Source organism: Onychostruthus taczanowskii, unplaced genomic scaffold (assembly GCF_017590055.1).
Source record: "Onychostruthus taczanowskii isolate IOZ18803 unplaced genomic scaffold, ASM1759005v1 scaffold6, whole genome shotgun sequence".
Classification (NCBI taxonomy): domain Eukaryota; kingdom Metazoa; phylum Chordata; class Aves; order Passeriformes; family Passeridae; genus Onychostruthus; species Onychostruthus taczanowskii.
This window is the reverse complement of record NW_024503679.1, coordinates 5,182,786-5,205,685: the sequence shown is the minus strand read 5'-3', so window position 1 is coordinate 5,205,685 and position 22,900 is coordinate 5,182,786. Positions and strand designations below refer to the sequence as shown.

The 22,900-nt window shown below is 40.9% G+C and overlaps 1 protein-coding gene across 14 annotated transcripts in view; it reads left to right on the top strand.

The window, feature by feature from the left end:
- Nucleotides 1-20,746, top strand: part of TCF12 (transcription factor 12) — a 160,757-nt gene extending 140,011 nt beyond the window's left edge. For 7 of the 14 annotated variants that reach the window (XM_041418413.1, XM_041418426.1, XM_041418422.1 and 4 more), the window contains 8 exons: nt 3,062-3,135; nt 4,061-4,132; nt 4,888-5,094; nt 11,540-11,654; nt 12,459-12,630; nt 13,636-13,868; nt 16,991-17,144; nt 18,462-20,746. In XM_041418413.1, coding sequence (XP_041274347.1) covers nt 3,062-3,135; nt 4,061-4,132; nt 4,888-5,094; nt 11,540-11,654; nt 12,459-12,630; nt 13,636-13,868; nt 16,991-17,133 — 1,016 coding nt within the window. In that variant the 3' untranslated portion in view covers nt 17,134-17,144; nt 18,462-20,746. The remainder of the gene's footprint in view (nt 1-3,061; nt 3,136-4,060; nt 4,133-4,887; nt 5,095-11,539; nt 11,655-12,458; nt 12,631-13,635; nt 13,869-16,990; nt 17,145-18,461) is intronic. The other 7 variants (XM_041418417.1, XM_041418427.1, XM_041418416.1 and 4 more) reach the window with 5 other exon arrangements.
- Nucleotides 20,747-22,900: the final 2,154 nt, after the last annotated feature.

The following is a 22,900-nucleotide window of genomic DNA, read 5'->3' as shown; positions in this document are numbered from 1 at the left end:
TGTTGTTGTCTTTGCCTGTTGCAACCTGTATGAAATGTACAAAATTGGCACTTTATGTTCCTTATTCTGGATTCTGATGGTTAAGACAGTAGTAGACAGAAGCAAATAATACTGAAATCCTTTTCAGGCTCAAACTTAGCATCTGCTTCACATTTATACCCTCCCACCCCCTTTAATTTCAGTGATACAGAATTTATCAAGCCTTTGGTAAATTGCTCCAGTAGTTAATTACCTTCATTTATGAATCTGGACTTTTATCTTTATTCCCAGATGAGTCACTAAGAACACGGTGAAGCACAATGTGAAGTAATTACTACTGCATTTATTACTATTTATACTCCTGGTAGCCATTTTCTGTCTTGACCCAAAAAGTTATTGCAGATAAAACAAATGTTTTATGTGTACTGAAATAATACATTTTGGAGCATTTTAGCCTTCCTTGTCATTTTCCCCTTTTGCAGTTAGGTTTTTGTTTAGTTAGCATTCATAGCATTACAGATTGCTTAAGTCATAGTTTGCCCATGCTTTAATTGTGAATTACGGCAGGAGTACTCTGTTTACCAGGGAAAGCACTGACAGATACCAACGCCGTGAGACCTTGGGCTTCATAAGCTCATGACTGACTCTTTGGCTCTTGTGCTGCTGAATGAGGATTAATGACGTTTTTTAATTCAGTTAAGTAAAAGCTTGGAGAACAACTTGATGAAAACCCCCAAGTATTATGAGACAATAGTGTGTGTCTCGCCTGCCCTGCCCTCATTTAGTTTCTAATTTTACATAAACATGCCCAGAGCTGAGCATCTTGCATAGTTTTAATGATTGTGTACACGCATGTGAAGTTTATATAGGGATCTGAATGGTGGGAGCCTCGGTATTTTAAGAATCCTTCTGCAGGATCAGAGGCATTCAGGAGGTTTGGTGGGTTCTGAGCATGCAAAGCCAGGCCTCTGCAGCTCTGAGTGTGTTTGAAAGGGGAGCCAGAGGATTAGTGTTGGGGAGACTAGGGGTAAGAACAATACTGCAGTGATTGCTGTCGGTGACCCCTGTAAATCCTAACACTTGCCTGGCTTATTTGTTTTTTAATGCTGCTGTGTTGATGCTGCCCTAAAAGCTGCAGTTGTTAATTGCAGGGCTTGTGGTGCCAGGATGCTTTTTAACATAATTGGTGGATTTCATGCACAAACTTCTAGGAGGGGGAGTGGAATGAGGCAAGCAGGAAATCGGTGCCATCTGGCAACCTGCAGCCATGGAGGCAGAGTGCCACCGCCGGGAAGAGCCCCGGCCGTGCGAGGTGTGACTGAAAGCTGCAGGTCACAGTTGGGTTGGGCATTGCACAGGAGGAGTTGCATGTTCCCTCCCTTCTTTTCTTTTTGTCTCCTTCGTGAGATGCCCCACTCACAATTTTGTTCTGGGCTTACACTATAGAAATAGGACCCTCTTCAGTTAAAGCCCCCAAACAAATGTGTTGGAAGAGGTGCACAGGCTTTCAGTCTGTTTGCTGCTCACCTGGCCACCTTCCTGCTTAATCCTGAGCTGCTGCTGTGCTGCAGGGAGTGGTACTCTGAGTTCTGATACCAGGAGTCCTCCTGACCACAGTCCTGTCTCTAAAAATGGATCTCTGAGCCGGGAAAAATTTGAACATTGTGCCGAACCAAAATGCTCCATAGTTTTTTCATTAATGGTTATGCAAAAATAAGTGGGACTCCAAGCATTATTCCCAAGTTTAGGAATGACAGCAATGCAGACAGAGACTACAGGTCCAGACCCAGAGTAGCTGTTGTGTGAAGTGAAAATCGGTAATTAGAAACTTACTCACTGAATTCTTTGTATTTTAAAAGAGAATTCCAACACAATTATGGCAGCTCTGGACTTTCATGAAATAGGAGATTTTTATTATTTTTTAATTAGAAAGGAAATATTTAGGTATTTTAATAATTTTAATAGCTATGCAAGCTGTACTCTTTTTGTTAAATAAAACCTTGTCTTTAAAAGGTAACTACTTGCAGCTCTCTGAACAAAGGAACTGTAATGTTATTAAACCTTTTCCCAGTTTTCCAGACGCACAGCTCTGGCTGTTATTGAAAGAACAAGCCCACAGGCTCTTCCTTTAATGAGCTGCGTTGGATTGTATATCCATAATTTATTAATGTAATTGCTTTATTATTACATTTGTATGGCTGAAAGGAAGCTGTCTCTAATGGCCATAGAATTTCATGTAGTATCTTTATAAAAAATGCATTATTAGTTGGTGAGAAAAATGCATGTTGTACTACTTCAGGCTTTGTGTTAAAAGTACTGCTTTATTAGTTATTGCATTTCACATCTAATTATTTTTAAAATTTACATGATAATTAGGTATATTTATGTCAAATTAGAATGGCTATGTTTTTGAATTTGAAGTGTATAGGTAATATGAATTTAATTGTCAATTTGTTGCACAATCGATGATTCTTCTGCTGTGATTTACCTTAAGTATATCTGAAATACCAAATGGGAATGACTTAGATGTGTTTTTACTCTTCTGAATTTGGAATGCATTGTAATCTAAAATGGTATGGTACATAACTAGACCAGATAAAGCTTTTAGACCCAGTTTTAAGTTTTTGTGTTTAGTAGAGGGGTGTCATAAAAATGGTTCTCCAGTTATTCTTAACTTGCTGCCTATTTGATGACTTTAAATATTTTTGTTGTGTATTTTAACAATATAAAAAAATGCACCTTCATATACTGAACAGAATCTGAAGAAGAATTCAGCAGATCTTTTATGGTGACACAGGCAGAAGCAGGTATTTCAAATATGGTGTGTGTGTACTTAGTCCACTTTTTAATGCTGAAGTACTTAGACGATGTCACCGCTTTTGTCACTGACAGTGACCTAACCCTACAGATGCCAGGATATGAAAATTATCCCTTGAATGAAGGAATTTGTCCTCCTTTGTATACCCATATGTTAGCTTACCTTTATGCAGAATATGTTGGGTTTAATTATGTTGAGAAATACAGTCTCTGCTTCCCACTTCTGCTGTGTAAATCTGTGCACTAACCTAGACAATTTTGACAGGTGCCAGTCAGTGGTCGAGGAGTGGAGGACAAGCCCCCTCATCTCCCAGCTATGAAAACTCTCTACACTCCTTGGTAAGAATTGTTGAAAGCAACATAGTACTTTTTCCTTAGGAGTTGAAGGCTTGGTTTTGTATAAATCCTGCATATCATTAAAGGAAACAGTAGGATAGCATTACAAATGAATTCTTTGCTAACAAATGGCCTGTTCAGTTGAACAATATAAGACGTGCAGGGTGTGTCTTTCACCATCTGTTCCTTGGGCATCAGGCTTCTGTGCTGAGGACAGCTGGTGCTAAAGCGCTGTTATGAGATTCTGGTACCTTTTCACAAATCCATAGCTAATTCTTATCTAAAGTTCAGTCTGGAGAAAGATAAAGACTTCATGCCTCCGCATTTACTTGTCCTTCCCCCTCTCTCCCTCAAATGGCTGTCTCTAGGGCTTGTTTGCATTACACTGTTATTAAAGTATTAATACATTTTATTTGTAATTATTATTTGTTGTTGGGAATGTTCATTTATTAATTAAACATTTTACAGAAAAACACACAGGCAGTAATCTACAGCATTGTAAATTTTCTTCTTTTGAGGATTCAGCAGAGGATTTCAGTTACTGACTTCCTTCTTACATTTCCGATACAGTATTGGGAAGGAAACAGGGAAAATTTGAGGGAAGGTTTTGATTACTTGCTTAATATTTCTAGTTTCCACAGATGTAATTTCTATTTTTTTCTGTCTAACAAGAATAAATTATAAGTTAAATCAGATTTCTTTTCTTCAGTATTTTTGCAATTAAATATAATTGTTATGTACATCTTAGAATCCTAACATAACTGCAGTATTAAATATTAGCCTTTTCTTATCTTAATATAATCAGATCTCTGTTGCATTAACTTGACTAACAATTTATTGCTGACATGCACATCAGCTGTTTCCTCACCTCTTTTTTGAATTAATCTTAACCTGTGCTTTGCTTCCTGTTCTGTCTTGACTTTGCCAGAAAAATCGAGTTGAACAGCAACTTCACGAGCATTTGCAAGATGCAATGTCCTTCTTAAAGGATGTCTGTGAGGTACTATTTCACTTTAGATGGTGCCTTTTTGTGTTTCAATTAACGCTTCCGTCGGATTCCCCATTAAAAACTTAAATTAGTGTAGTGTATGACCCATCTTTTGACTCCAACATCCTGCTATTTCAGTTTCTAGAGCTGCAGTGTCAGAATTGTTTTTTCTTTGGGATTTTTTTGTTTTTGGTATTCCTTTTAATAAAAGAAAGTAATTAAAAGAAAGTAATTTTAAGAGAGACTTCGACAGTAACACAAATAACTTGCTTTTACTTCTGAAATACCTAATCTGTTTGAAGGTCCATTTTATAAAATGATAACTTAAAGTTTTGTCCAGTTTTTGGGGTTTTTTTTGTAATGCAGATTCTCAAAAAACCACTGCCTCTCTTAATTGTTTCCAGCATGGTGAGGCTGATTTTATGATCATTCTTTCTTGTCCTGCATTAGCTTATTTTGTAGCAATTCCTTTTTTTCTTTTCATGCAGTACAATAGCAGCTGAGTAACATTAACCTTATAATAAGCTTCACTTTCAAAGCTGCCACCTATTTGTGGAATGAATGCTATCTTGAACAAAATCTCCAGATAATATTTTCTTTTTCCTGTTTGTTTGTAGTGCTGGTAGGTGCTCTCAAAGTCTTTTGATACTATTTTGATACAACATTTCATCTTCTGTCTTTAATACCTCCGAGCTAGACTGTTGTGGTAAGAGAGCCTGGGGATTTATTCAGTAATGGGTGTTCCTGTCCCTCTTGCATCCCCACAGCAGTCCCGGATGGAGGATCGCTTGGACAGACTCGATGATGCCATCCATGTGCTGCGGAACCACGCTGTGGGGCCTTCCACAAGCCTGTCAGCTGCCCATGGAGACATCCATAGTTTGTTGGGACCATCCCACAATGGGCCAATTGGAAGCCTGAGCTCAAACTATGGAGCATCCAGCCTTGTAACAGCTAACAGACAAGCATCCATGGTAATGATGTTATAAAACATGAGTATGTTTATGCAAAGCAGCTACAGCTAATGCACTGAAACTATTGTAGAGCCTACTGAGGCAGAGCTGGGCTGTAAGACTAATATTTATCAGGAAGAAACCACTTGAGATTCTTGTGGAGGAAAAGATGGCAGACAGCTTGCACCTGCTATGGGTTTCCAATTAGAATGTTGGAGTGGGGGTGGGCAGAAATGAGGGGGAGGAAAAAGATGGGAAAACTTAGACTTTGGCCTGGTCAGTGGCCCATAAAATCCTGCTGTGACCATATGCAGAAAGCTGAAACTTTCTGCTGAGAGCGTTTCAGCTTATACATGCATTTTTTCCAGATGTGTAATAATTGGCAGAACCATTTTCTCCTTGAAATGGTGAATAGGGAGATTGAATGGGAAAAGCAGTCAAGAAGGACTGAATTTCAAGTGTTCTGGTCTGGAAAAGCTGTTTATTGTAAATTGGAACTAGTCTTCAATAGCAGATGCTGGCAGAGGACTGGGAGGAAGCTGTTGGAATGTGGAACCATAGTGTGCGCAGGCTCAAAATTTAAACTTTTTTTCTAAACGAAAAGGAGTTTGAGCACAGCTGTAGTGTAAGTAACAATGAAAAGGAAACTACTTTCAGATTAATCCCCAAGAAGGGTGAAATAATTCAATCCATCTCTTAGTTTCTTTAAAAATGTGAACTGTTCTGAAAAAATGTAGTCGAGCTTTTTATAGATCAGAAATATGCTAAAAGCATTACACAGTAAACAAATCTATTTGTAGCATTGCTCACTTCCCTTTTTCTTCCTTTTCATTCCCCCCTTCTCTAAAATGCTTAAAGGAAAAAGAGCTTTTAAAAACATGCTTGTTTTAGTGGTGCCATGTGTTTGCATGTTTACAGCGTAATTTTAAAGACCAGTTACATGCTGTGAAATTTTCTGTTATAAAACAGATTCACAGCTGGGTACTGTGTGATCAAGGCAAAATTTCACCTATCATCAAAATAATTAGGTACCCCAATTGCTGAAGGGTTTGTATTCTATAAAACAGAATTAGTTCCAGGCTCTCCCATTCGCACGTCACACATCCATTTATATTAATTTCAGGACCAATGCAGTAAACATCAAAAAGAACTGGTTGCTTTCTATAAGCTGCGTGTGTTTGGGGGCTTTGAGGAGGGGGTACTTTCCAAATGCACATCCAACTTCAGTTTTCTATACAAGTTCACAGTTACTTTTAGTAATGAAAGAAGTGGTGCATAAGTACTTTTGAATTTTTTCGTAGTACCTACAGAGATTTAATATTTCAAGAATGTTGTTAAAGTTCTACCATGTTCTAGGGTAGACTGAAATTTAGCCCTACAAATGAAACCTTTTTTCCCCTCTGCTCTTGATGTGGTGTAAAGTGAGTGACTGAAACTGCAGTGACAATTTTTTTCTGTGACTTGAGGAACCTTCTGGTACTGCTAAGCCAGACACAGTAGTGCCAAAATGTACCTAAAAATCTCAGTTTCTCTTTTAAATAAGCTATGATAAATATTTTATCAACTCAGTTTTTATTAAAATAGGGGACAGTGGAAAACGACTCTCCAAAATGGACAGAAGTTCCTTGATCTTCTCTAGTTTAATGTAGTTGTGTAGTTTAAATGTAATACAGACCTAATTTATCGTCTAATAATTTGACTGACAGAAGCTTGTCTGTTAGAAATAAACATAAATTAACAAAACAAAAAAATTTGCCTGTACATTTCATCCTCAGTTGGTGAAACAAGCTTGCAGATCAGTTTTGGCTTGTAAAGTGAGTCAGCTAAAGAATGTCTTGGATTAACCTTAATTTTGTTACATCAGAATAATTGGCTCCAACAGAAGGCATCCAGTTGTGGTCTTGCCCAGTCCCCAAAGAGCGCCCTTTGACATCATTTGCAATTGCAGGAGCTCAGCGTGCCTTAGCATGGAGTCCTGAAATAGGTACAGAGCAGGGCTGGCACATCTGGCAGTGCTGCAGACTCAGGGCTTCATTAGCAATGGCTGCATTGCAGTACTGCCCCCAAGTATCAGGGGTAATTCTTCTTCAATAACCAGGTCATTTCAAACTCTTATTTACTATTAGGTTGGCATTCTTTTTAAATAGTAAATAGGAGAGCAGAGGATTTGACACACGACCTGAACTGTAAGCATTCTGGATTTAAATACTGCTTTACTTGAGATGGCATCCAGTAAATTTTAAGAAAGTAATGAGTATTGGGCTAATATAGTGAGAAATGTCAACGTTGATAACGGTGATTACCTATTTTTGAAGTTTTGTTTGACATGGGGTCAAGAAATGTTCATTGGAATTCAGCACTAAATGAAACTTCCTTGTTGAAGGAGGGTGGGATCTTTGCACAAAACATTTTTGCTCTTTAAAAAAAAGTAGGAAAAAAAATAAATTTAATTTCCCTTGAAGATGATGATCTTGGCTGAAGGAGCTAGGAAATGAGTAATTTAACTCCTTTTTATGTAATTAGTGTAACCAGGCATGGTTTTATTTTAACATTTGCTTAATTTTTGAGCCAGATTTATTTTACAACTCTAGTTGACTTCATTTCCTGCTTGCTCTGAATGGTCTTGTTTTCTTTTTAGCTGGGCTGGCCATTAGACTTATTCAAATAGATTTTTAATATCTCAAACTCATCAAATATTTGCTAACTGGCCTTTGAAGTTGATTTGTATTTTATTTCATGTATTATTGAAAAGTTAAGAAGTAATACTTTTTGTTCTTATTCAAGCTGCTTTTTATTTGTCATTGTAATACAATGGAAAAAGAACAGCCTGAACTGATTAAAAATAAATAAATAAAAGGCCTGGAAACTCAGTTAAGGATGAAACTCAATCTTTAAGTCAGAGGGTTTTTTCAGGTATAATAGGAATCTAAGAAAATTGGTGATCTCCCTCTTTGTGCCCTGTGCCTGCTCCAGTAGAAGCATGAAAGGCCAGTTAAGCAGCTTTGCCAACACCAACCTCTGCTCTTGCTCAAACCCTTCCAGAGCTGCTGTTTCCCTGCAGAGATTATGCTCCCACTGAACAACTCTGAGCTGTCTGAAGTGTAAAATTCTTGATTACAAAGCCCTTTTCTTTGCCTTAATTATGCACACCTTGGCTGAAATGGTTTTAATGACCATGCCAAACTGACCAGCTAGTAGGGCTTGGAAACTTCAAAGACTCAGACCAACAGTGGCATTTTTGTTTTCCAGTTCTCAAAAGCTTTCCGTGCTAAGTGCTCAAAATGAATAATCAAACTAAAGTGTGAGATGCAGAACCAATATTAACCAATATTAGATGTCCTTTCCCCCACGTGTCACTCTCGGTTCTCCTACATGCAGTTGTGTGTCATCACTGCCCATGATTTGTCTAGTTTTTGTTTAGTTGCCTAAAATACTTAAACTGGTTTTCTGGTTTCAGATCCCAAATGTTACCACTTAAATCAACTGAAATATGTTCTGCCCTCAGGTTTGGAGTTTTTTTTAAATTTGCAAATGTCAGTGGGTCTGCAGATTGTCCTGTGTACAAGTCTTGAAATGCATAAAAATGAATACATTGACGTGGTAAATTACAACAACGTACAGTCTTGTAACAGGACTATTGTTTTTCTCAACCTGGGGTTACTGAGTGATAAGTTTTTTGTGACTGCACTGGATGCCAGACCTCTGTTGGGTTGGCATTGTGTGGAGGGAGCAGGCAAAGGGCAGTGATGGGAACGCGTTGGTACCGAGCGGGTGCCTGCACAGCGGATCCCGAGCGCGGTCAGTGCTCACAGCAGATCCCGAGCGCGGTGTTTGCGCTGGTCCCTGCTCACAGCACATCCCGAGCGCGGTGTTTGCGCTGGTCCCTGCTCACAGCACATCCCGAGCGCGGTGTTTGCGCTGGTCCCTGCTCACAGCGGATCCCGAGCGCGTTCAGTGCTCACAGCGGATCCCGAGCGCGGTGTTTGCGCTGATCGCTCGCTCCTCACCGCTGTGTTCTCCCCACACTGTGTGTGTGCTCTGCCTGCCTGCGGTGTGGCAGAGCCCGGCCTTCCGTTTGTCTCCCATTTTGTGTGCCTGGGAAGCTGTGAGCTTTGCTTGGGAGGGGAGACCGTGGAAACAGGGCAGGATTAGCGGCGGAGAGGATGAATTAGCTGAGTTAGTTTTCTTTCGGGACGAGCTGCCGCGAGTCCCGCGGGCCGGCGCTCCGAGGGCCGTGCCTCGGCGCAGCCCGCGCTGCCGGCGGGGCAGCTGTATGGAAATGGGGAGCGCCCGGCAGCCGCCGCAGCGCCGCGATCCCCGCACCGCGGCAGTGCCGGCAGCGCGCTGCCCCCGGAGCTGGCCCTTGGCGCTAGGAAAGCGCCTAACTGGGAATCGCTTACAAATAACAGCGATAAAACACGTCGAGAGCTCGTTTGTTCCGAACGCCGCCGAGCTAATGGCCCCGGACGCTTTTCAGAAGACTTAAAGGAAGCCCGAGGTTGTGCTCCATTGAAATGCAGATGGGGAGAGCCCTTTCTCTATGCAGTGCGAGCCCAGGGAAAGGAAAGCAAACCAAATTTTCGAACTCAGTGTTTAAAATACTTGAATCTTGGGTAGCTTGAATACCACCGTACAATTGTAACTGTGGCAAACAGAGCTTTTGGCCTCCACATGGGATGCGGTGACTTTCAGCAAGTCATGTTGTTTGGGGTTTTTTGTTTGCCAGATTGGATTTTCTGGTATATCATAGATCACAGATAAAAATCACTGTTATGGTCAGTTTGGTAACATTTTAGCTCTTAAGATTTCTGTGTAAATCCTGTTAATCTAAATTGTGTGCTTTTAATTTGTACATCTTGGTTTCAAAGGTTTGGAACGTGGACTTGAATTCAGGTTTTATTTCTCATCTGTTCTCTGCCTTTATCAGAACTGATTTGCTAATCTCTTGCCTTTAGATTAGCTCTAGATTTGAAAGTTGCCAGGGTTCTGACAGCTGCTGTGTTTGTACACAGCTTTAAGAAATTTTTGCCTTTTTTAAGAAGTAGATTTTGGAACAAACCTGGCCCTGAAACAATTAATGGTCTGTGGCTTGAATAAAAGCACCCTCAAGTGTTAGGACTAAGCATGACCAGCAGAAGAAAATAAAACACGCAACCTGCAAAGCATAATTAGGAAAGGACTCCGATTTGAGAAGCTGAGAGTGAGAATGAGCTTCATGTTGCACTTGTAAAGAGTGTTGTCTCTTAGGCTGAAAGACCCAGGCTCAGCCCCTTCCTCCCAGCGAGTTCATGACTCTTGCAGGAGCTCGCAGGGCCGACTGTGTCCAGAGTAGAACTTCTCACAAACAAAGCCTATTACACGCAGAGGAGGATAAAATATACTTGAAATAGCAACAGATATTCCACAGTATACAAGAGGAGATTTTCTGCAGAACAATGGATACAAATAGCAGCCCGGAATGACCTGATATTAGTTGTGGGTTGTTGGGGAGGGGGGGTTCCCCCTTTCTTTTTTTGTTCCTGTGCATTAGCTTACAGGAACAAGTGTATATTAAACAAAGGATAAACTTGCATAAGGGTATTTATCTCTCTCTGGGTAAAACCCATACTAAGACATGAAAGGTAAAAGCTGCATTAATTACTCAAGAGGGATTCAAAGCTCAGCAGTTTACTAGGATTGAAGGATTTATTGAAAAACAGTGGTTCTCATGTGTAACTCCAGGCAATAAACCTATTTAATTAAAGGCTTAATCTTCTAGTTGACATGTTTGCTACTGTTCCAATAAAAAGCTTCATCTGTAGCCAGTTTTTGTAACTATACAAATAATAGTAGAATCCCTCGTCTTTGTTCATTTTTAACTGTTTAATTGTATTATGTTGGTTATATTATAAATGTTAAAGAACTTTTGTGCCTTTAGAAATCAGAAGCTTTAAATGGAAATTATTGAAATACAGGCAGTGTATCTTTACCCCTTTTTTCTCTACCAAACATTATTTAATAGAAGTTGATGACAGTATTCTGTATTGAGGAGCAGTTTTTTAACAAGTTGCCTCTTCAGGTTAGGTATGCACACTCAAAGCTGTCTCACATAAGTACCATTAATTCAAGTTTATGCAAAATTAGAATTTTTTAAAAGACTCTTCATCTCAATGCTTGCTGCTCAGAAATTAAATCATGATGTATTATGAAGGAAGAGATGAAAAAATAGGTGGTAAGAATAGTTAGATATCTGGCTTCTTTTATTCCAAATAGGGCTGGTCACTGCTTGAGACACGGCCCAGTCCAGTAAGGTCTAATCAAGTGTTTCAGTGTAACAGCACAGCATCTATCAACTAAATCTTTCCTTTATTCAGCAAGAATTTAAACTTGGGTCTCTAATCCAGCAAATACTTTCAGTGTTTTGTACTTCTATTTTTGGACTATTTCTTTGAATCACATCTTTAATAGAAATTTGCTTTGCCTTTAGGTTGGGACTCACCGGGAAGAAGGTGTCAGCCTCAACAGCAACCATTCAGTTCTTCCCAGTACAGTTTCTGCTCAGAGCACAGAACTAAATCATAAAACACAAGACAGCTACAGAGGTAACTTTCCACACTTAAATGCTGGACAGGGCATGCAATAGTTCAGAGGCAGTGAGGCTGTAGATCTTGGTAAAATGTCATCAGTGCAGGGGATAGGGGCATAGATAATGTTGAAAAATAAAAAATTAATAACAAGTCTGATATAGCATCATTGTTAGGGACTCCTGCAACAATTTTGAGGGCATCCCTCAATTATCCCAGTATAATTTCAAGAGAAGGCTGCATTACAGCCACGTTTCTCCAGCTTAAGGGGCCATGATGCACTTGCAGAGCCGCAGCCATTTCCCAGTTTCCCATTTGCCAGGAGAGCTGTGGAGTGGGCTGAGACCAGAGTTCAGAACAGCCAAGGGAAGGAGGTCATTCCACACTCGTGTTTACAGTTCCTTCCATTTTTAGCTGAAGAAGTAAACTGCAGAAAACAGAAGTCAGCTCCTTTATTGGCATGCTAGCACCATTTAGGGGGTGTTGCACATTCAGCCCAAATCCAAGCCTCGATGTCAGTGCAGCTTTGCCCTTAAATTTGCAGCCCAGACATCAGGTGCAAATTTCCTTCTTCACTCGATGTCCTTTTGTCTTAAACAGTGTTTTCCTTAGACTGAGCTGTTACCAATCAAGCTGCTCTGTGAGCTGTGATTGCTTTATAACCCATGACACATGTCCAAGTACAGCAGTGTCACCAGGATTTCTTGTTTCTGTTAGTTCTTCCTGTTGTCCCGGCTCTGGCCCCTCACTGCCATTCTCTGCTGAGGTCCTGGCCAGTGTTTCAGTGCTGTGACACTCACTCTGCTCTCTGGTTGCTTGCAGCACTGTCAGGTGGCTTACAGAGCCAGTCCGTGGCTATAGGTCCAACAGAAATCAAGTCTGAACATAAGGAGAAGGATGAAAATATCCATGAACCTCCCTCATCAGATGACATGAAATCAGATGATGAGTCCTCCCAGAAGGATATCAAGGTCTCCTCCAGAGGCAGAACAAGGTGCGTTGCTGACATAACGTGGAGAGTCTGTGCTTTGATAATGCCCAGTAGCACATTGTCCTTACATTTGATAAAGTTATTGCAAGGCTTTTGTGTTACTGCACTGCATACACCAATAGGCAGCTGAAAGGGAGAAAAAGTTTATACTGTCTGCTTATGTTTGAATACAAGGTAGAGGATTTGCTGGGAAAATCATCTGTCAAGTGTCCATTCCCTTACACTAGTGCCATGCCTAATGTCTGCCTGTACATGCAAGCAGCAGAAGGTTGGGCCTTGCCCCGCACAGAGGATGGGACAATGTCAGAAATTACTGATACTTTGTACCTGGGCCTGGGCTGCCTGTCTAGATGTGAGTCTGTGGCAGTGGAGAGCTCCAGCTCCTCACTTGGAGTGTGAGGTGAAACACTGTGGCTAAATACCCTCTTGAAACACTTTGTCCCTTCCTAAGCCACAGACACAAAACTGGAGCTGATACTGGGTAAATGCTTCAGGATCTGCTTGATAGGCCTGATACAACCATTGAAATTTGGGGTAACAGTAAACAATGAGACTTTTGCAACCACAGGCAGCATAATCTGTATTAAGACATGCTCAATGGCATTTAGTTGTGTTAGTTTTAGTAGAACAGAGGTTTTGCATGGTTTTAGACTAAATTGGATGAACCTATATTAAAAAAGGCTGTGCAACTTGATATCATTTGAGGCAGTTCAAGAATTCTAAATACAACTGTTTAGCTCTGCACTGAGTAGTAGAAGAAAAATTCTAGAAGTAGTAGAAGTAGTTCTAGAATTTGCCAGTGCAGTCTTTAACAAAAGTAAAACTCTTAAATAAGCACATGAAATTGAAAATTCCTTGAATGTGTTTTTATATAAGCTGATGCATTAGAAAATACAAAAACTTTGTTGGAAATTATTTTATTCTTCATCAGTTTGGAGTCAGCACCAGGATGACTTGTTTGAAATACCAGTGTTATTTCAATACCCTGTCACGTTTCCTTTCTCGCAGCAGTACTAACGAAGATGAGGATTTAAACCCAGAGCAGAAAATAGAAAGAGAGAAGGAGAGGAGAATGGCCAACAACGCCCGGGAACGCTTGCGTGTGCGAGACATTAACGAGGCGTTCAAGGAGCTGGGCCGCATGTGCCAGCTGCACCTGAAGAGCGAGAAGCCGCAGACGAAGCTGCTGATCCTCCACCAGGCTGTGGCAGTGATCCTCAGCCTGGAGCAGCAAGTGAGAGGTCAGTGCTCTCGGGGCTGGGGCACGCCCAGGGGGACAGCTTTTTGTTTCAGTGTCCTGAAACCTGCTCAGCCAGGTGCACGAGCTGCTGAAAGTGTGTTTGCTGTTCTGCAGTGATGCTGAAGCTCCTTAGAAAAAGTAAAGAATCACTTCTTTTAAAAAAAGGGGAACAGAGTGAGTACAAGGTTTATAATTTGACCTTTCTTTTTCCTGTTCAATTAGTCATCACTTAAGTTTTCAAGGTAAATTCTGTAATTGAACATCTTGATTTGGTACAATTCTGAATTGATACATCTTGCTTTAAATTGTAACAAGCACTTGTTTAGTACTAGAAAATATTTAACAAAAATAAGAGATCTGTTTTAGGAACGGCGCATAATTGAAATATTAAAATGCAGTGAATTTATTTGTGTTTTCCTAAGATTTTGCATTAAACATATACTGGGGAGTGAGGAAGCTTGTGCTCTAATTGAGTCAGAGCTGGGTTTGCATGAATCTTCTTTCTTTGATTCCTTCAAAATTTTCCAAGAAGGAGCCAATAGTCTTGCTGGTAGGTGCAGAAGGAAAACTATTTTTTGCCATTCATTCTCATAAGGCGAGATGGTTCTAGGAATTACGTTTGGTTCTTCAACTCTTCTGTTCTTGTGAGTTGGTGAAGCCACAGTTGACTTTAAATCTCCGTTTATTTTTGCCAAAGATAAGTTGAAGTTCTGGGGCACCTTGCTCTAACTTTTGGTCAGCCCTGAGTCAGACTGGATGGTGGCTGGGAGTCCCTTCCAACAGAAATAGTCTCGTTCTGTGGAGGTGGCACTTCCCAAGTGAGTGTCCTCGTGCTTTGCTCTTTGGGACTCATTGGCAGCCATCTTCCTCCGTGTCTGGCTGATGGAAGTGTGTCAAGTGAAAAGTCTTGGGATGTGGATATGTCAGTGGTTGTATTTGCTCAATGCACTACATCTTTGAATCACTGATGTCAACAAGTGATAACAATGTTTTATTTTTGCATAACTCATTTTTACTTCCTTTTTCTCATGTGTTGCTTGCATTTTGCACAGAAGATCCAAGCGGAAGTTAGAAGTTTATGGAAAGGGGCTAAATCACTAACTTAACACAAATTTACGTACTTCATGCAGTAAGGATGAGATGCTGTGTTTTCAGGCACTTTTAGTGATCCAATTGTCAGTACAGAAACACACGGTCTCCAGCCAGAGCTCTTCCAAGGCACAGAGCAACTGTTCTGCAGAGCAGCTGGGGCCTTTATAAAGCCCAGTTTAGCATCTCTGAGAGATCTCAGGCACTGTTTTGGTCTGAAAAAGGTTGTCGTGGTGTAGAAGATAAGGTTGAGCATTAGGAAGTCAGGGGGACGTTAATCAGGCGTGGATTTTGTGTTTAAAAAGCATCAAGTCTATCTCCCTGCTCTCAGAGATTCTGTAATTCACAGGAAGCTCCATGTTAATGAAATCATTCTGCCTTGGTCAGAGGACTTCCAACCCTGGTGTCTGTGGTAGAAAACTTTTGTGCTCACAGCTCGACTGGCCCCTCTGCGCAGGCAGTGTAAAGGGAGCAGTTCCCTTCCTCGCGTTCCTGAGCTCCGCGTGGCCGGGGCGTCCCGGGGAGGGGCCCTGGCTCCCGTTTGTCTCCCCGTCCCCTGCACCTGTTCCTGCGAGTGAGTGACCGGAGCTTTGTGTGACACCCACAGGAGCTTGCACAGTGCTTTGTGTGATTGCATAAACGATTTCCTCTCTCTGCTGGTGAAGAAGCGTCTCATTTTGTGATTGGTGCTATTCAAAATGAACCATTTCAGATTTAAGCTCTCAGTGTAGGCCAGGGGTTTTTATCTCCATTTCCTAAATCACTGTAAATTAACTTCCTTTCAAAGTTTCCACGTAATTAAATATTTAAAACTTCAAGGCAAGCCACATTTAGACAAAGAAAACTGTGATTAAGGAAAGTTAGCAGTTTTGGGTTTTTTTCCGGTAGGCTCTTTAGGAGTGCTCATCCTTAAGGAAATGCAGTAGGAGGCTGCTGATAATGACTTTGGTGACAGCAGAACTATCAAGTCCATCCAAAATAGTCTCTGTCAGATGAGCTAAAATGCACAGGGGTCACTAAACTGCAGTTACTAGAGGGGTGCCTGTGCAGTGCAAGAAAAGGGCTTGTGCTGTCTGTTCAGTTTTGGCAGACTTCTTGCAGTTATAATTGTATCTGCCATCTCCAACTGCAAAACAGAATGTACTGACAGCTAGAAAATACCTTAAAATGTTGATTAAATTCCATGGTGGAATACATTACATGTTTTTTGTCTGTCTTTTGGACCCCTGTGATTGACATCTTCTGTATTTGATTCATGAAAAGCCATTTTGAAGAACAGAAACAGTTGACTTTTAGAAACTGTCATTATTTGGAAATGAGATCCAAATCTACATCTATTGAAGCTAAGTGGGGAAGTGGAAACACACCGATGAAAACACCTTGATAGCTGGTCCACAGCTGGTTATTATAAAGTATTGGCTTTAATGTGAGAGGAAATAGGGTTTGGAAAAAAAATAATGCTCCTGCCGTATGTGACTGTCATCACAGTCTTTTGATTGAACCAAGATGGGCACGAGGTGATTTCACAGATTGAGGCTGATGAGAACTATCCATTCAGAGTGTGCTGCCTCCCCTGCCCTAACAGCTGGCTAATACTGTGGGAAGGAAGAAGCAGCAACATTATTAAAACTGCTGTGATTTCAGCAAGGTTGGTAAGAATTCAGCCTACCAACAAAATGGTCACATTCAATTTTATTATATAGTAAATTACAGACAGTTCTCATTTAGCACTTAAGTGTCTTATGCTGACAAAGGAGGTGCTTTTTAAAAGTTTCTGAAGGTGTACGTAGGCTGCTGAAAGGGTTTGGGCTTGGCTTTTTGTCTCTTTGGTTTTTTTAAATACCAGTTTAGGAGCTGTCTGGCAGGACTTTCAGTAGCCATTGTCTGCAGCTTCGGACACCTGCGAGTGAGCAGGGGGTGTCAGCAGCTGAAGAGGGAAGCTGCAGAGCTATTTTTACTCCAGGGTCCTTGTATCGGTATTGCCCGTGGTGTCAGTGTATGGGAATATTGAGAACTCTGATTCTTCTGTTACAGAACGAAACCTAAACCCTAAAGCAGCCTGCCTTAAGAGAAGGGAAGAGGAAAAAGTTTCTGCCGTATCGGCAGAGCCACCAACAGCACACCCAGGAAGCCACCCTGGCCTGAGTGAAACTACCAACCCTATGGGTCATATGTGAACACCAGCCAGGTACGTCATGCTGCTTGTGCTGGCCCGAGTGGGGACACCTGGATGAGGAGGGCTGAGCTCTGAGCTGGCTTCTCTGTGCTTTCACATCTCTCAGCAGAAGCAGAAGGCTGCAGATTTGTTTGGGTTTATAATGAAACCCCAAGAAATTGTCGTCAGTGTCTATTTTCTTGCCTTGTTGCCAATGGCTACATCTCTTGGCTCAGGTGGCCTTCTTGGCATGACATCAGAGGAGCAGTGAACAGCTTGCTAGATAAGCCAAGCTTATTAGAGATGAATTATACATCTTTAAATGGTCTAAATATCACATTAGTTGGTATAAAAATCCATGTATTGTTTCCCAGTGCTGATACAGTCTCAGGGACTCCTCACCCCAGAGAGATTTGCTCTCTGGCTCAAGGCCAGTCATTCTAACTCCTCTTATTTGTCCAACAGAGACTGGGAACTGTCTTAAGTCACAACCTGTATTGGTGAAGGTAGTTAAAATTTAAAACTAATGTAGCCCAGTATGTAACATCTCATTGAAACACACTCGTGGGCAGGCCCTACAAGAATATCAGTCTTTTGGGTTTATTTGTGTTGTTGGTTGTATTCTACATAGTTGGGAAACCTTGATTTTAAAAGGAAAAAAATTGAGTATTCCAATAAAACCTGTTGCCACTTCCAAAAAGAATAAAAAACTGCGTTCAGTGTCCTATTTTTAATCCAGAACTTTACTGAATTTTATGTTTTGGGAGGTTTCTTGTTGTGTATATTCTAATTCTTAATGCTTTGAACTTCTCTAATTTTTTTATTTCATATAAGAGCAGTTGGCTACTTTGGAATTGTCAGATAGTTTTTAATTTACAGCCAACTTAGTCTGTTCTTTCCATATAAATATAAAGAACCACTTTCAAAAGTTTGGTGTCTTTGCTTTTTTAATAGCAGTAACTTTGTGGGTTGACTGAAGTGCAATGTTGGCAGAAAGGGCTGTACAGGAATATTGCAACTTACCTTCAGGAGGGAGTGAACTTGGCACTGCTTGATTTGGAGAGCAAGTCAGACACAAACTGAAGGTCTGAGATGTGCAGATTATTCTTTCTCCCTTATCCAGAGGTGCCCAGCAGAAGGTTCTTTAGAGCGATCTCTTCCATATATCATGTTTAAGACAGGTATCTCTGGAATGGCGGATTTCAGGGGCTCTCAATGTGATCTTCTTTTGCACCTAAATGACCGAAAATGTCACCAAATCCCGTTCAAATTAGGTCTCTAGTGTTGATACTAAGCTTTTTAATTATTCTTTTCCTAATAACCTCTTTCTTCTCCTGAATTTCTTTCTAGAATTCCAGAATTATTGGTAGGATACACAGAAGGTGACCTTTCTTCACAAGGACACAGACAACTAACATTATATGAAGACACAAACCTGACAGGAGAAAACACTTGAAGCAAGAAACCCAAATGCAATCTTATGATCAAAGCTACTGGTCAACACCTGCATCAGGAGTGAAGATACAAGATCTTCAGTCAGAATTTCAGCCCACGAGATACTCTGAACATATCATTCTGTTGCAAGCAGTGTGTCGCTTCTGCACAATCAGAGACTGTTGTGATCTCTCCACTCATTGTGGAAGTTGCCTTGTGCCTAAACTGAATTGACAAATGCATTGTAACTACAAATTTTATTTATTGTTATGGAACTGTAAAGGTCTACATATAAAGGGAAAAGTTAACATGTTAAAAGCTGATAAAATTTCAGCTGAATGCCAGCATTTACTAGAGCTGTTCACATTCAGAGAACAAAGCAGTGACAACCGTCGACCCGTAGCATTCCCAGCATACCTATTAGTGTCTTAAAAAAGGAAGGGAAAAGTCTTTTGTTGTCCTTTCCTCTCCTTTTGCCATATGACTAGTGTTTTCCATGCAATAGGAAACTATTCCTTGGTATAGCTTTTTTTATGTTATTTTTGATCTCTGGTAATCTGAACAGTTATGGTCACAGTTCCCCTCCCATACTGAGCTCTGTGCCTCAAGCCACTCAGAGGCCTCATGAAGGCTGAAGGCTGGAGCAATACTGTGACCATAACATTTCTTGGATTTAAAAAGTGATTTTTATTTTCCCTCAGACTTTCCTCAAACATTTTTTTTTTTTCTAATTATAAACAAAACCTTTTTAGGCTTCTAGGCTTCATAGTAAAGCTTGTAACGTGAAGTGTAAATTGGGTGGGGAGAATCTACTTTGTTAGAGTTGCTTTGTTTTCCGAGCAGTAAGTACTACATATAGTACATGTAAAGTGTTAGCTGTATGTAAGCACAAAATGCATTAAAATACAAAGGAGATTTTTTTCAGGCTGTAACTTTGGTGAATATAAAATCCTAAATTCACCGTGGCAGGTAGTGTGATGATACAACCACCAGCAGGGTGGGCTTATTATGTAATGGAATCTTAAGAGCAATGGTCACCAGTTTTTCCTTCCTGTACACGTTAACTATCATGTCATGTTGTATGGCTTGTCAGTGGAGAAAAAATAGTGTGAATCAAATGCAAATACCCCCGTCCCAAGCCATATTAGCATTAAACCTTTAAATGTTTCTCCACCAGAATAGTGTCCATAAGTATTCCTTTGTCACAGATGTGTTGAAATGGTTAAAATCCCTTTGAACTTCCATGGAAACTGTCTTCCACTGCAATGACCATGGGAGGAAATTTCCTAAGCCAAGGTTGTCTGAGCTATTGTTTATATAGTGCATCTGTCATCACTGGCAATTGGTTCACACACAAAACAGGAACAAAACTATAATTTTTATGAAGTCATTTAATTTGAAAGAACAAAAGATGGATTGATAAAATAAACTAATGAATTTAAGCTCATGTTTTGGATGGTTCCTAACAAAACAGTTTGTGGAATTAGTGGACTCATTTCTATTACTTTAATTTGCATATATCATCAAATAACACCTGATTATATCTGTGGCCTTGTTCTTCATTTCAGTGTTTATCAGCTAAACGGAATTTGTTGCTTATGACGTGTGAAAGTGATCACGTGCCACTGCCTGGCCTTTTTCCTTCTAAGCTTGTTGTCTTTTTGGCTATATTAGACTTTGCAGTATGCCCAGAAGCTTTCCTTCATAAAATAGAAAGAAAAAAACATTTGGCTTATTTTTCACTGTAGCTAGTCTTTTATACAATAATCTTGTAAGAAAATTTCTTGAATTCTAAATATTACTCTTTCTAGATTTTTGAAATCAAAAAAAGTTTTCAGTAAAAAGTTTCTTACTTTATTTTACTATATTAGGTAGTAAAAATGTAGGGTTATTTACCATAACCTGTTCATTAATATCAGAAATTTACAATAGCATTGTAAGACCATAGTAGGGTTCTAGCATACCGTGTAGTACCTATGGAGTATTGTAAGAGCTAATTGTCCGAGATGAATTGCTTCTCATCTTGTTCTCCAGTTTCCATTGTTGGTTTATTGCAGATTTGTACCCTGTGTCAAATTTCAAGGTATTGCTGATAAACCTTTCCAACCAGCAGCAAGAAGTTCAAAAAATTTCTGTCAATGTAACAGAAAACACTATGTATATAACATTTATGTAGCAATAAATGTGCCATCTTTTTTTAACATGGTAAATCAGTGAGTTTTTTAAATCTCTCTCTCCTCATAGGCAATGTGTTGCTTGAAAAACAGTGGCAGAACTCTCTTCTGCCTTTATCAGAACAAAGCCTGACACATTCTCAAGGAGCAGAGCGTGTTGCAGGCACAAGAAGCGTTGTTTCTCCTGTGAAGCCAGGCCAGAAGTGCCCGGTGCCTGAGGAGCAGCAGTGCCTGAGCTGCGTTTGCTGCTGCAGAGCAGGACGGGGATCGCACAGGCAGACAGCACACCAGGAGCTGCTGCTCCCACAGGCACAGCCTCTTGTACAGCTCACTCCTGTCTCTGCCTGTCCTGAAGACAGGCTGCCCAGATCTGAGCCCCTTTGTGCAGGGAAGCTCAGTGCCAAGTTACTTCTCACCTGATTGATGCATCTGTGCAGGTTTTGTGGAACTTCAGGGGGGCAGTGTGTAGTGCAAGCCCCTCAGAGGTGCAGCTCCTCTGTGTGCAGTGCTGATGTTTGAATGTGGGGTGTCAGCACAGCCGCTGTGCTCGGCACCGCTTCCCACCCCGAGTCTGTCCTTGCTAACCTCAGAGCCCGTGTTTGTTACAGACAAAGGTGTTTGTTACAGACAAACGTGTTTGTTACAGACAAACGTGTTTGTTACAGACAAACGTGTTTGTTACAGACAAAGGTGTTTGTTACAGACAAACGTGTTTGTTACAGACAAAGGTGTTTGTTACAGACAAAGCTCTGGCCAGACGGGAGCTCAGACCCAGCCATGCCAGGCTGCCTCTCAGAATGGCTTCAGCAGCAGCAGTGGGAGGGATGCCCGGTGCCTTCCCCAGTGCACATTCCCAATTTGAACTTTACTCCAGTAACAATTCCAAATCCAGCCTTTGAACATCCATCAATGTTCCCCTTCCCTTTTCTGAATCAGACTTTCAGACTTACAAGTTTGTCACTTCTTTCAGAGAGAGTAAAAATGGCCATTTGCCCATCTTTTTCTTTCTTTTACCACACGCTGTCCTGTTTGCGTATACTTTCTGATCACAAGTATTTAATCTTCTTTTCCCATGTTTCTTTCTTTCTTTTCCATTTGATTTGTGTGTGTGTGTGTGTGTAAGAGATGCATGTTGGGATACCTTTGTTAAATACAGTTCTTCTAGAATTAGCATTTGGAATATTTCAGAAAAGCTCTACTGTAAATGTAAAGCATTGGGAGGTCTTAAAATGGACTTTACCTTTTTTTTCCTTCAGCTACTGAGTAGTTGCTGCTAAAAAGATTCTGGATTCTTTATTAATTAAAATTTCCCCAAGAATTAAACATTTTCCCCCAACATCTGGAAATCATGGCAGACCAAAAGTAAAACAGAACCATGTGTAGAAGACAACCAAGACAGTGGGTGGTAAACTTTGCTGTTTGTTTGTAACACCAATACCTTCTGCATCCCCCTCGCCTGTGGATACTAAAATGTCCTGTGAAAGGAAGAAACTTTAAAGCACTTTAAAGCCTGGCAGCATATCAAGAGCGGGGCTCCAGCAGGGATGAAGGAGCAGGCTGGCACCTTCCTGCCTCTGCACACCGGCTGTGGCTCCCTGCTCCCAGTGCCCTGCTCCCAGGGCTGCAGGGAGGGCAGTCCCAGGGGCGAGGCAGGCACCTCCTGCCTTCCTGCTGCTCCTCTGCCCGGTGCAAGAGGTGAAACTCTCCCAGGCCGGGGGAGAACGGTGCTGAGAGGAGACTGCTGCAGTCCTTCCTCCTCTTCCCCTCAGCTCTGCGCTGCCACAGAGCAGATAAATCAGGTGCCATTTGGGGGTTGTTTTGTTACTGTTTAACCTTCATGTGTTTTACTGAAGTTAATCCCTCTGTCAACCTGGGTGCCTTGGCAAAACAGGGAGAGTTTATTTCTTGGTGAAGATACAAATACACTGCTCAACTCCTACACAAACACAGCGTGTGCACGTTCAGTGCTTCAGCTGCTCACTGCAGTCAGCTCAGGTTGTTTGTATCAGTCAGAAACTGTCCAGACCAGGCTCTGAAAATGCAAATTGTCTGGGCTGTAAACAGAACCCCTTTCAATTCTCTCCTAATCCTGACTTTTAAAATATTTTGATGTAATTAATAATATCTGTTAAATAGAACCTGATTTAAAAAAAACCAAACAAAACAAAACAAAACAAAACA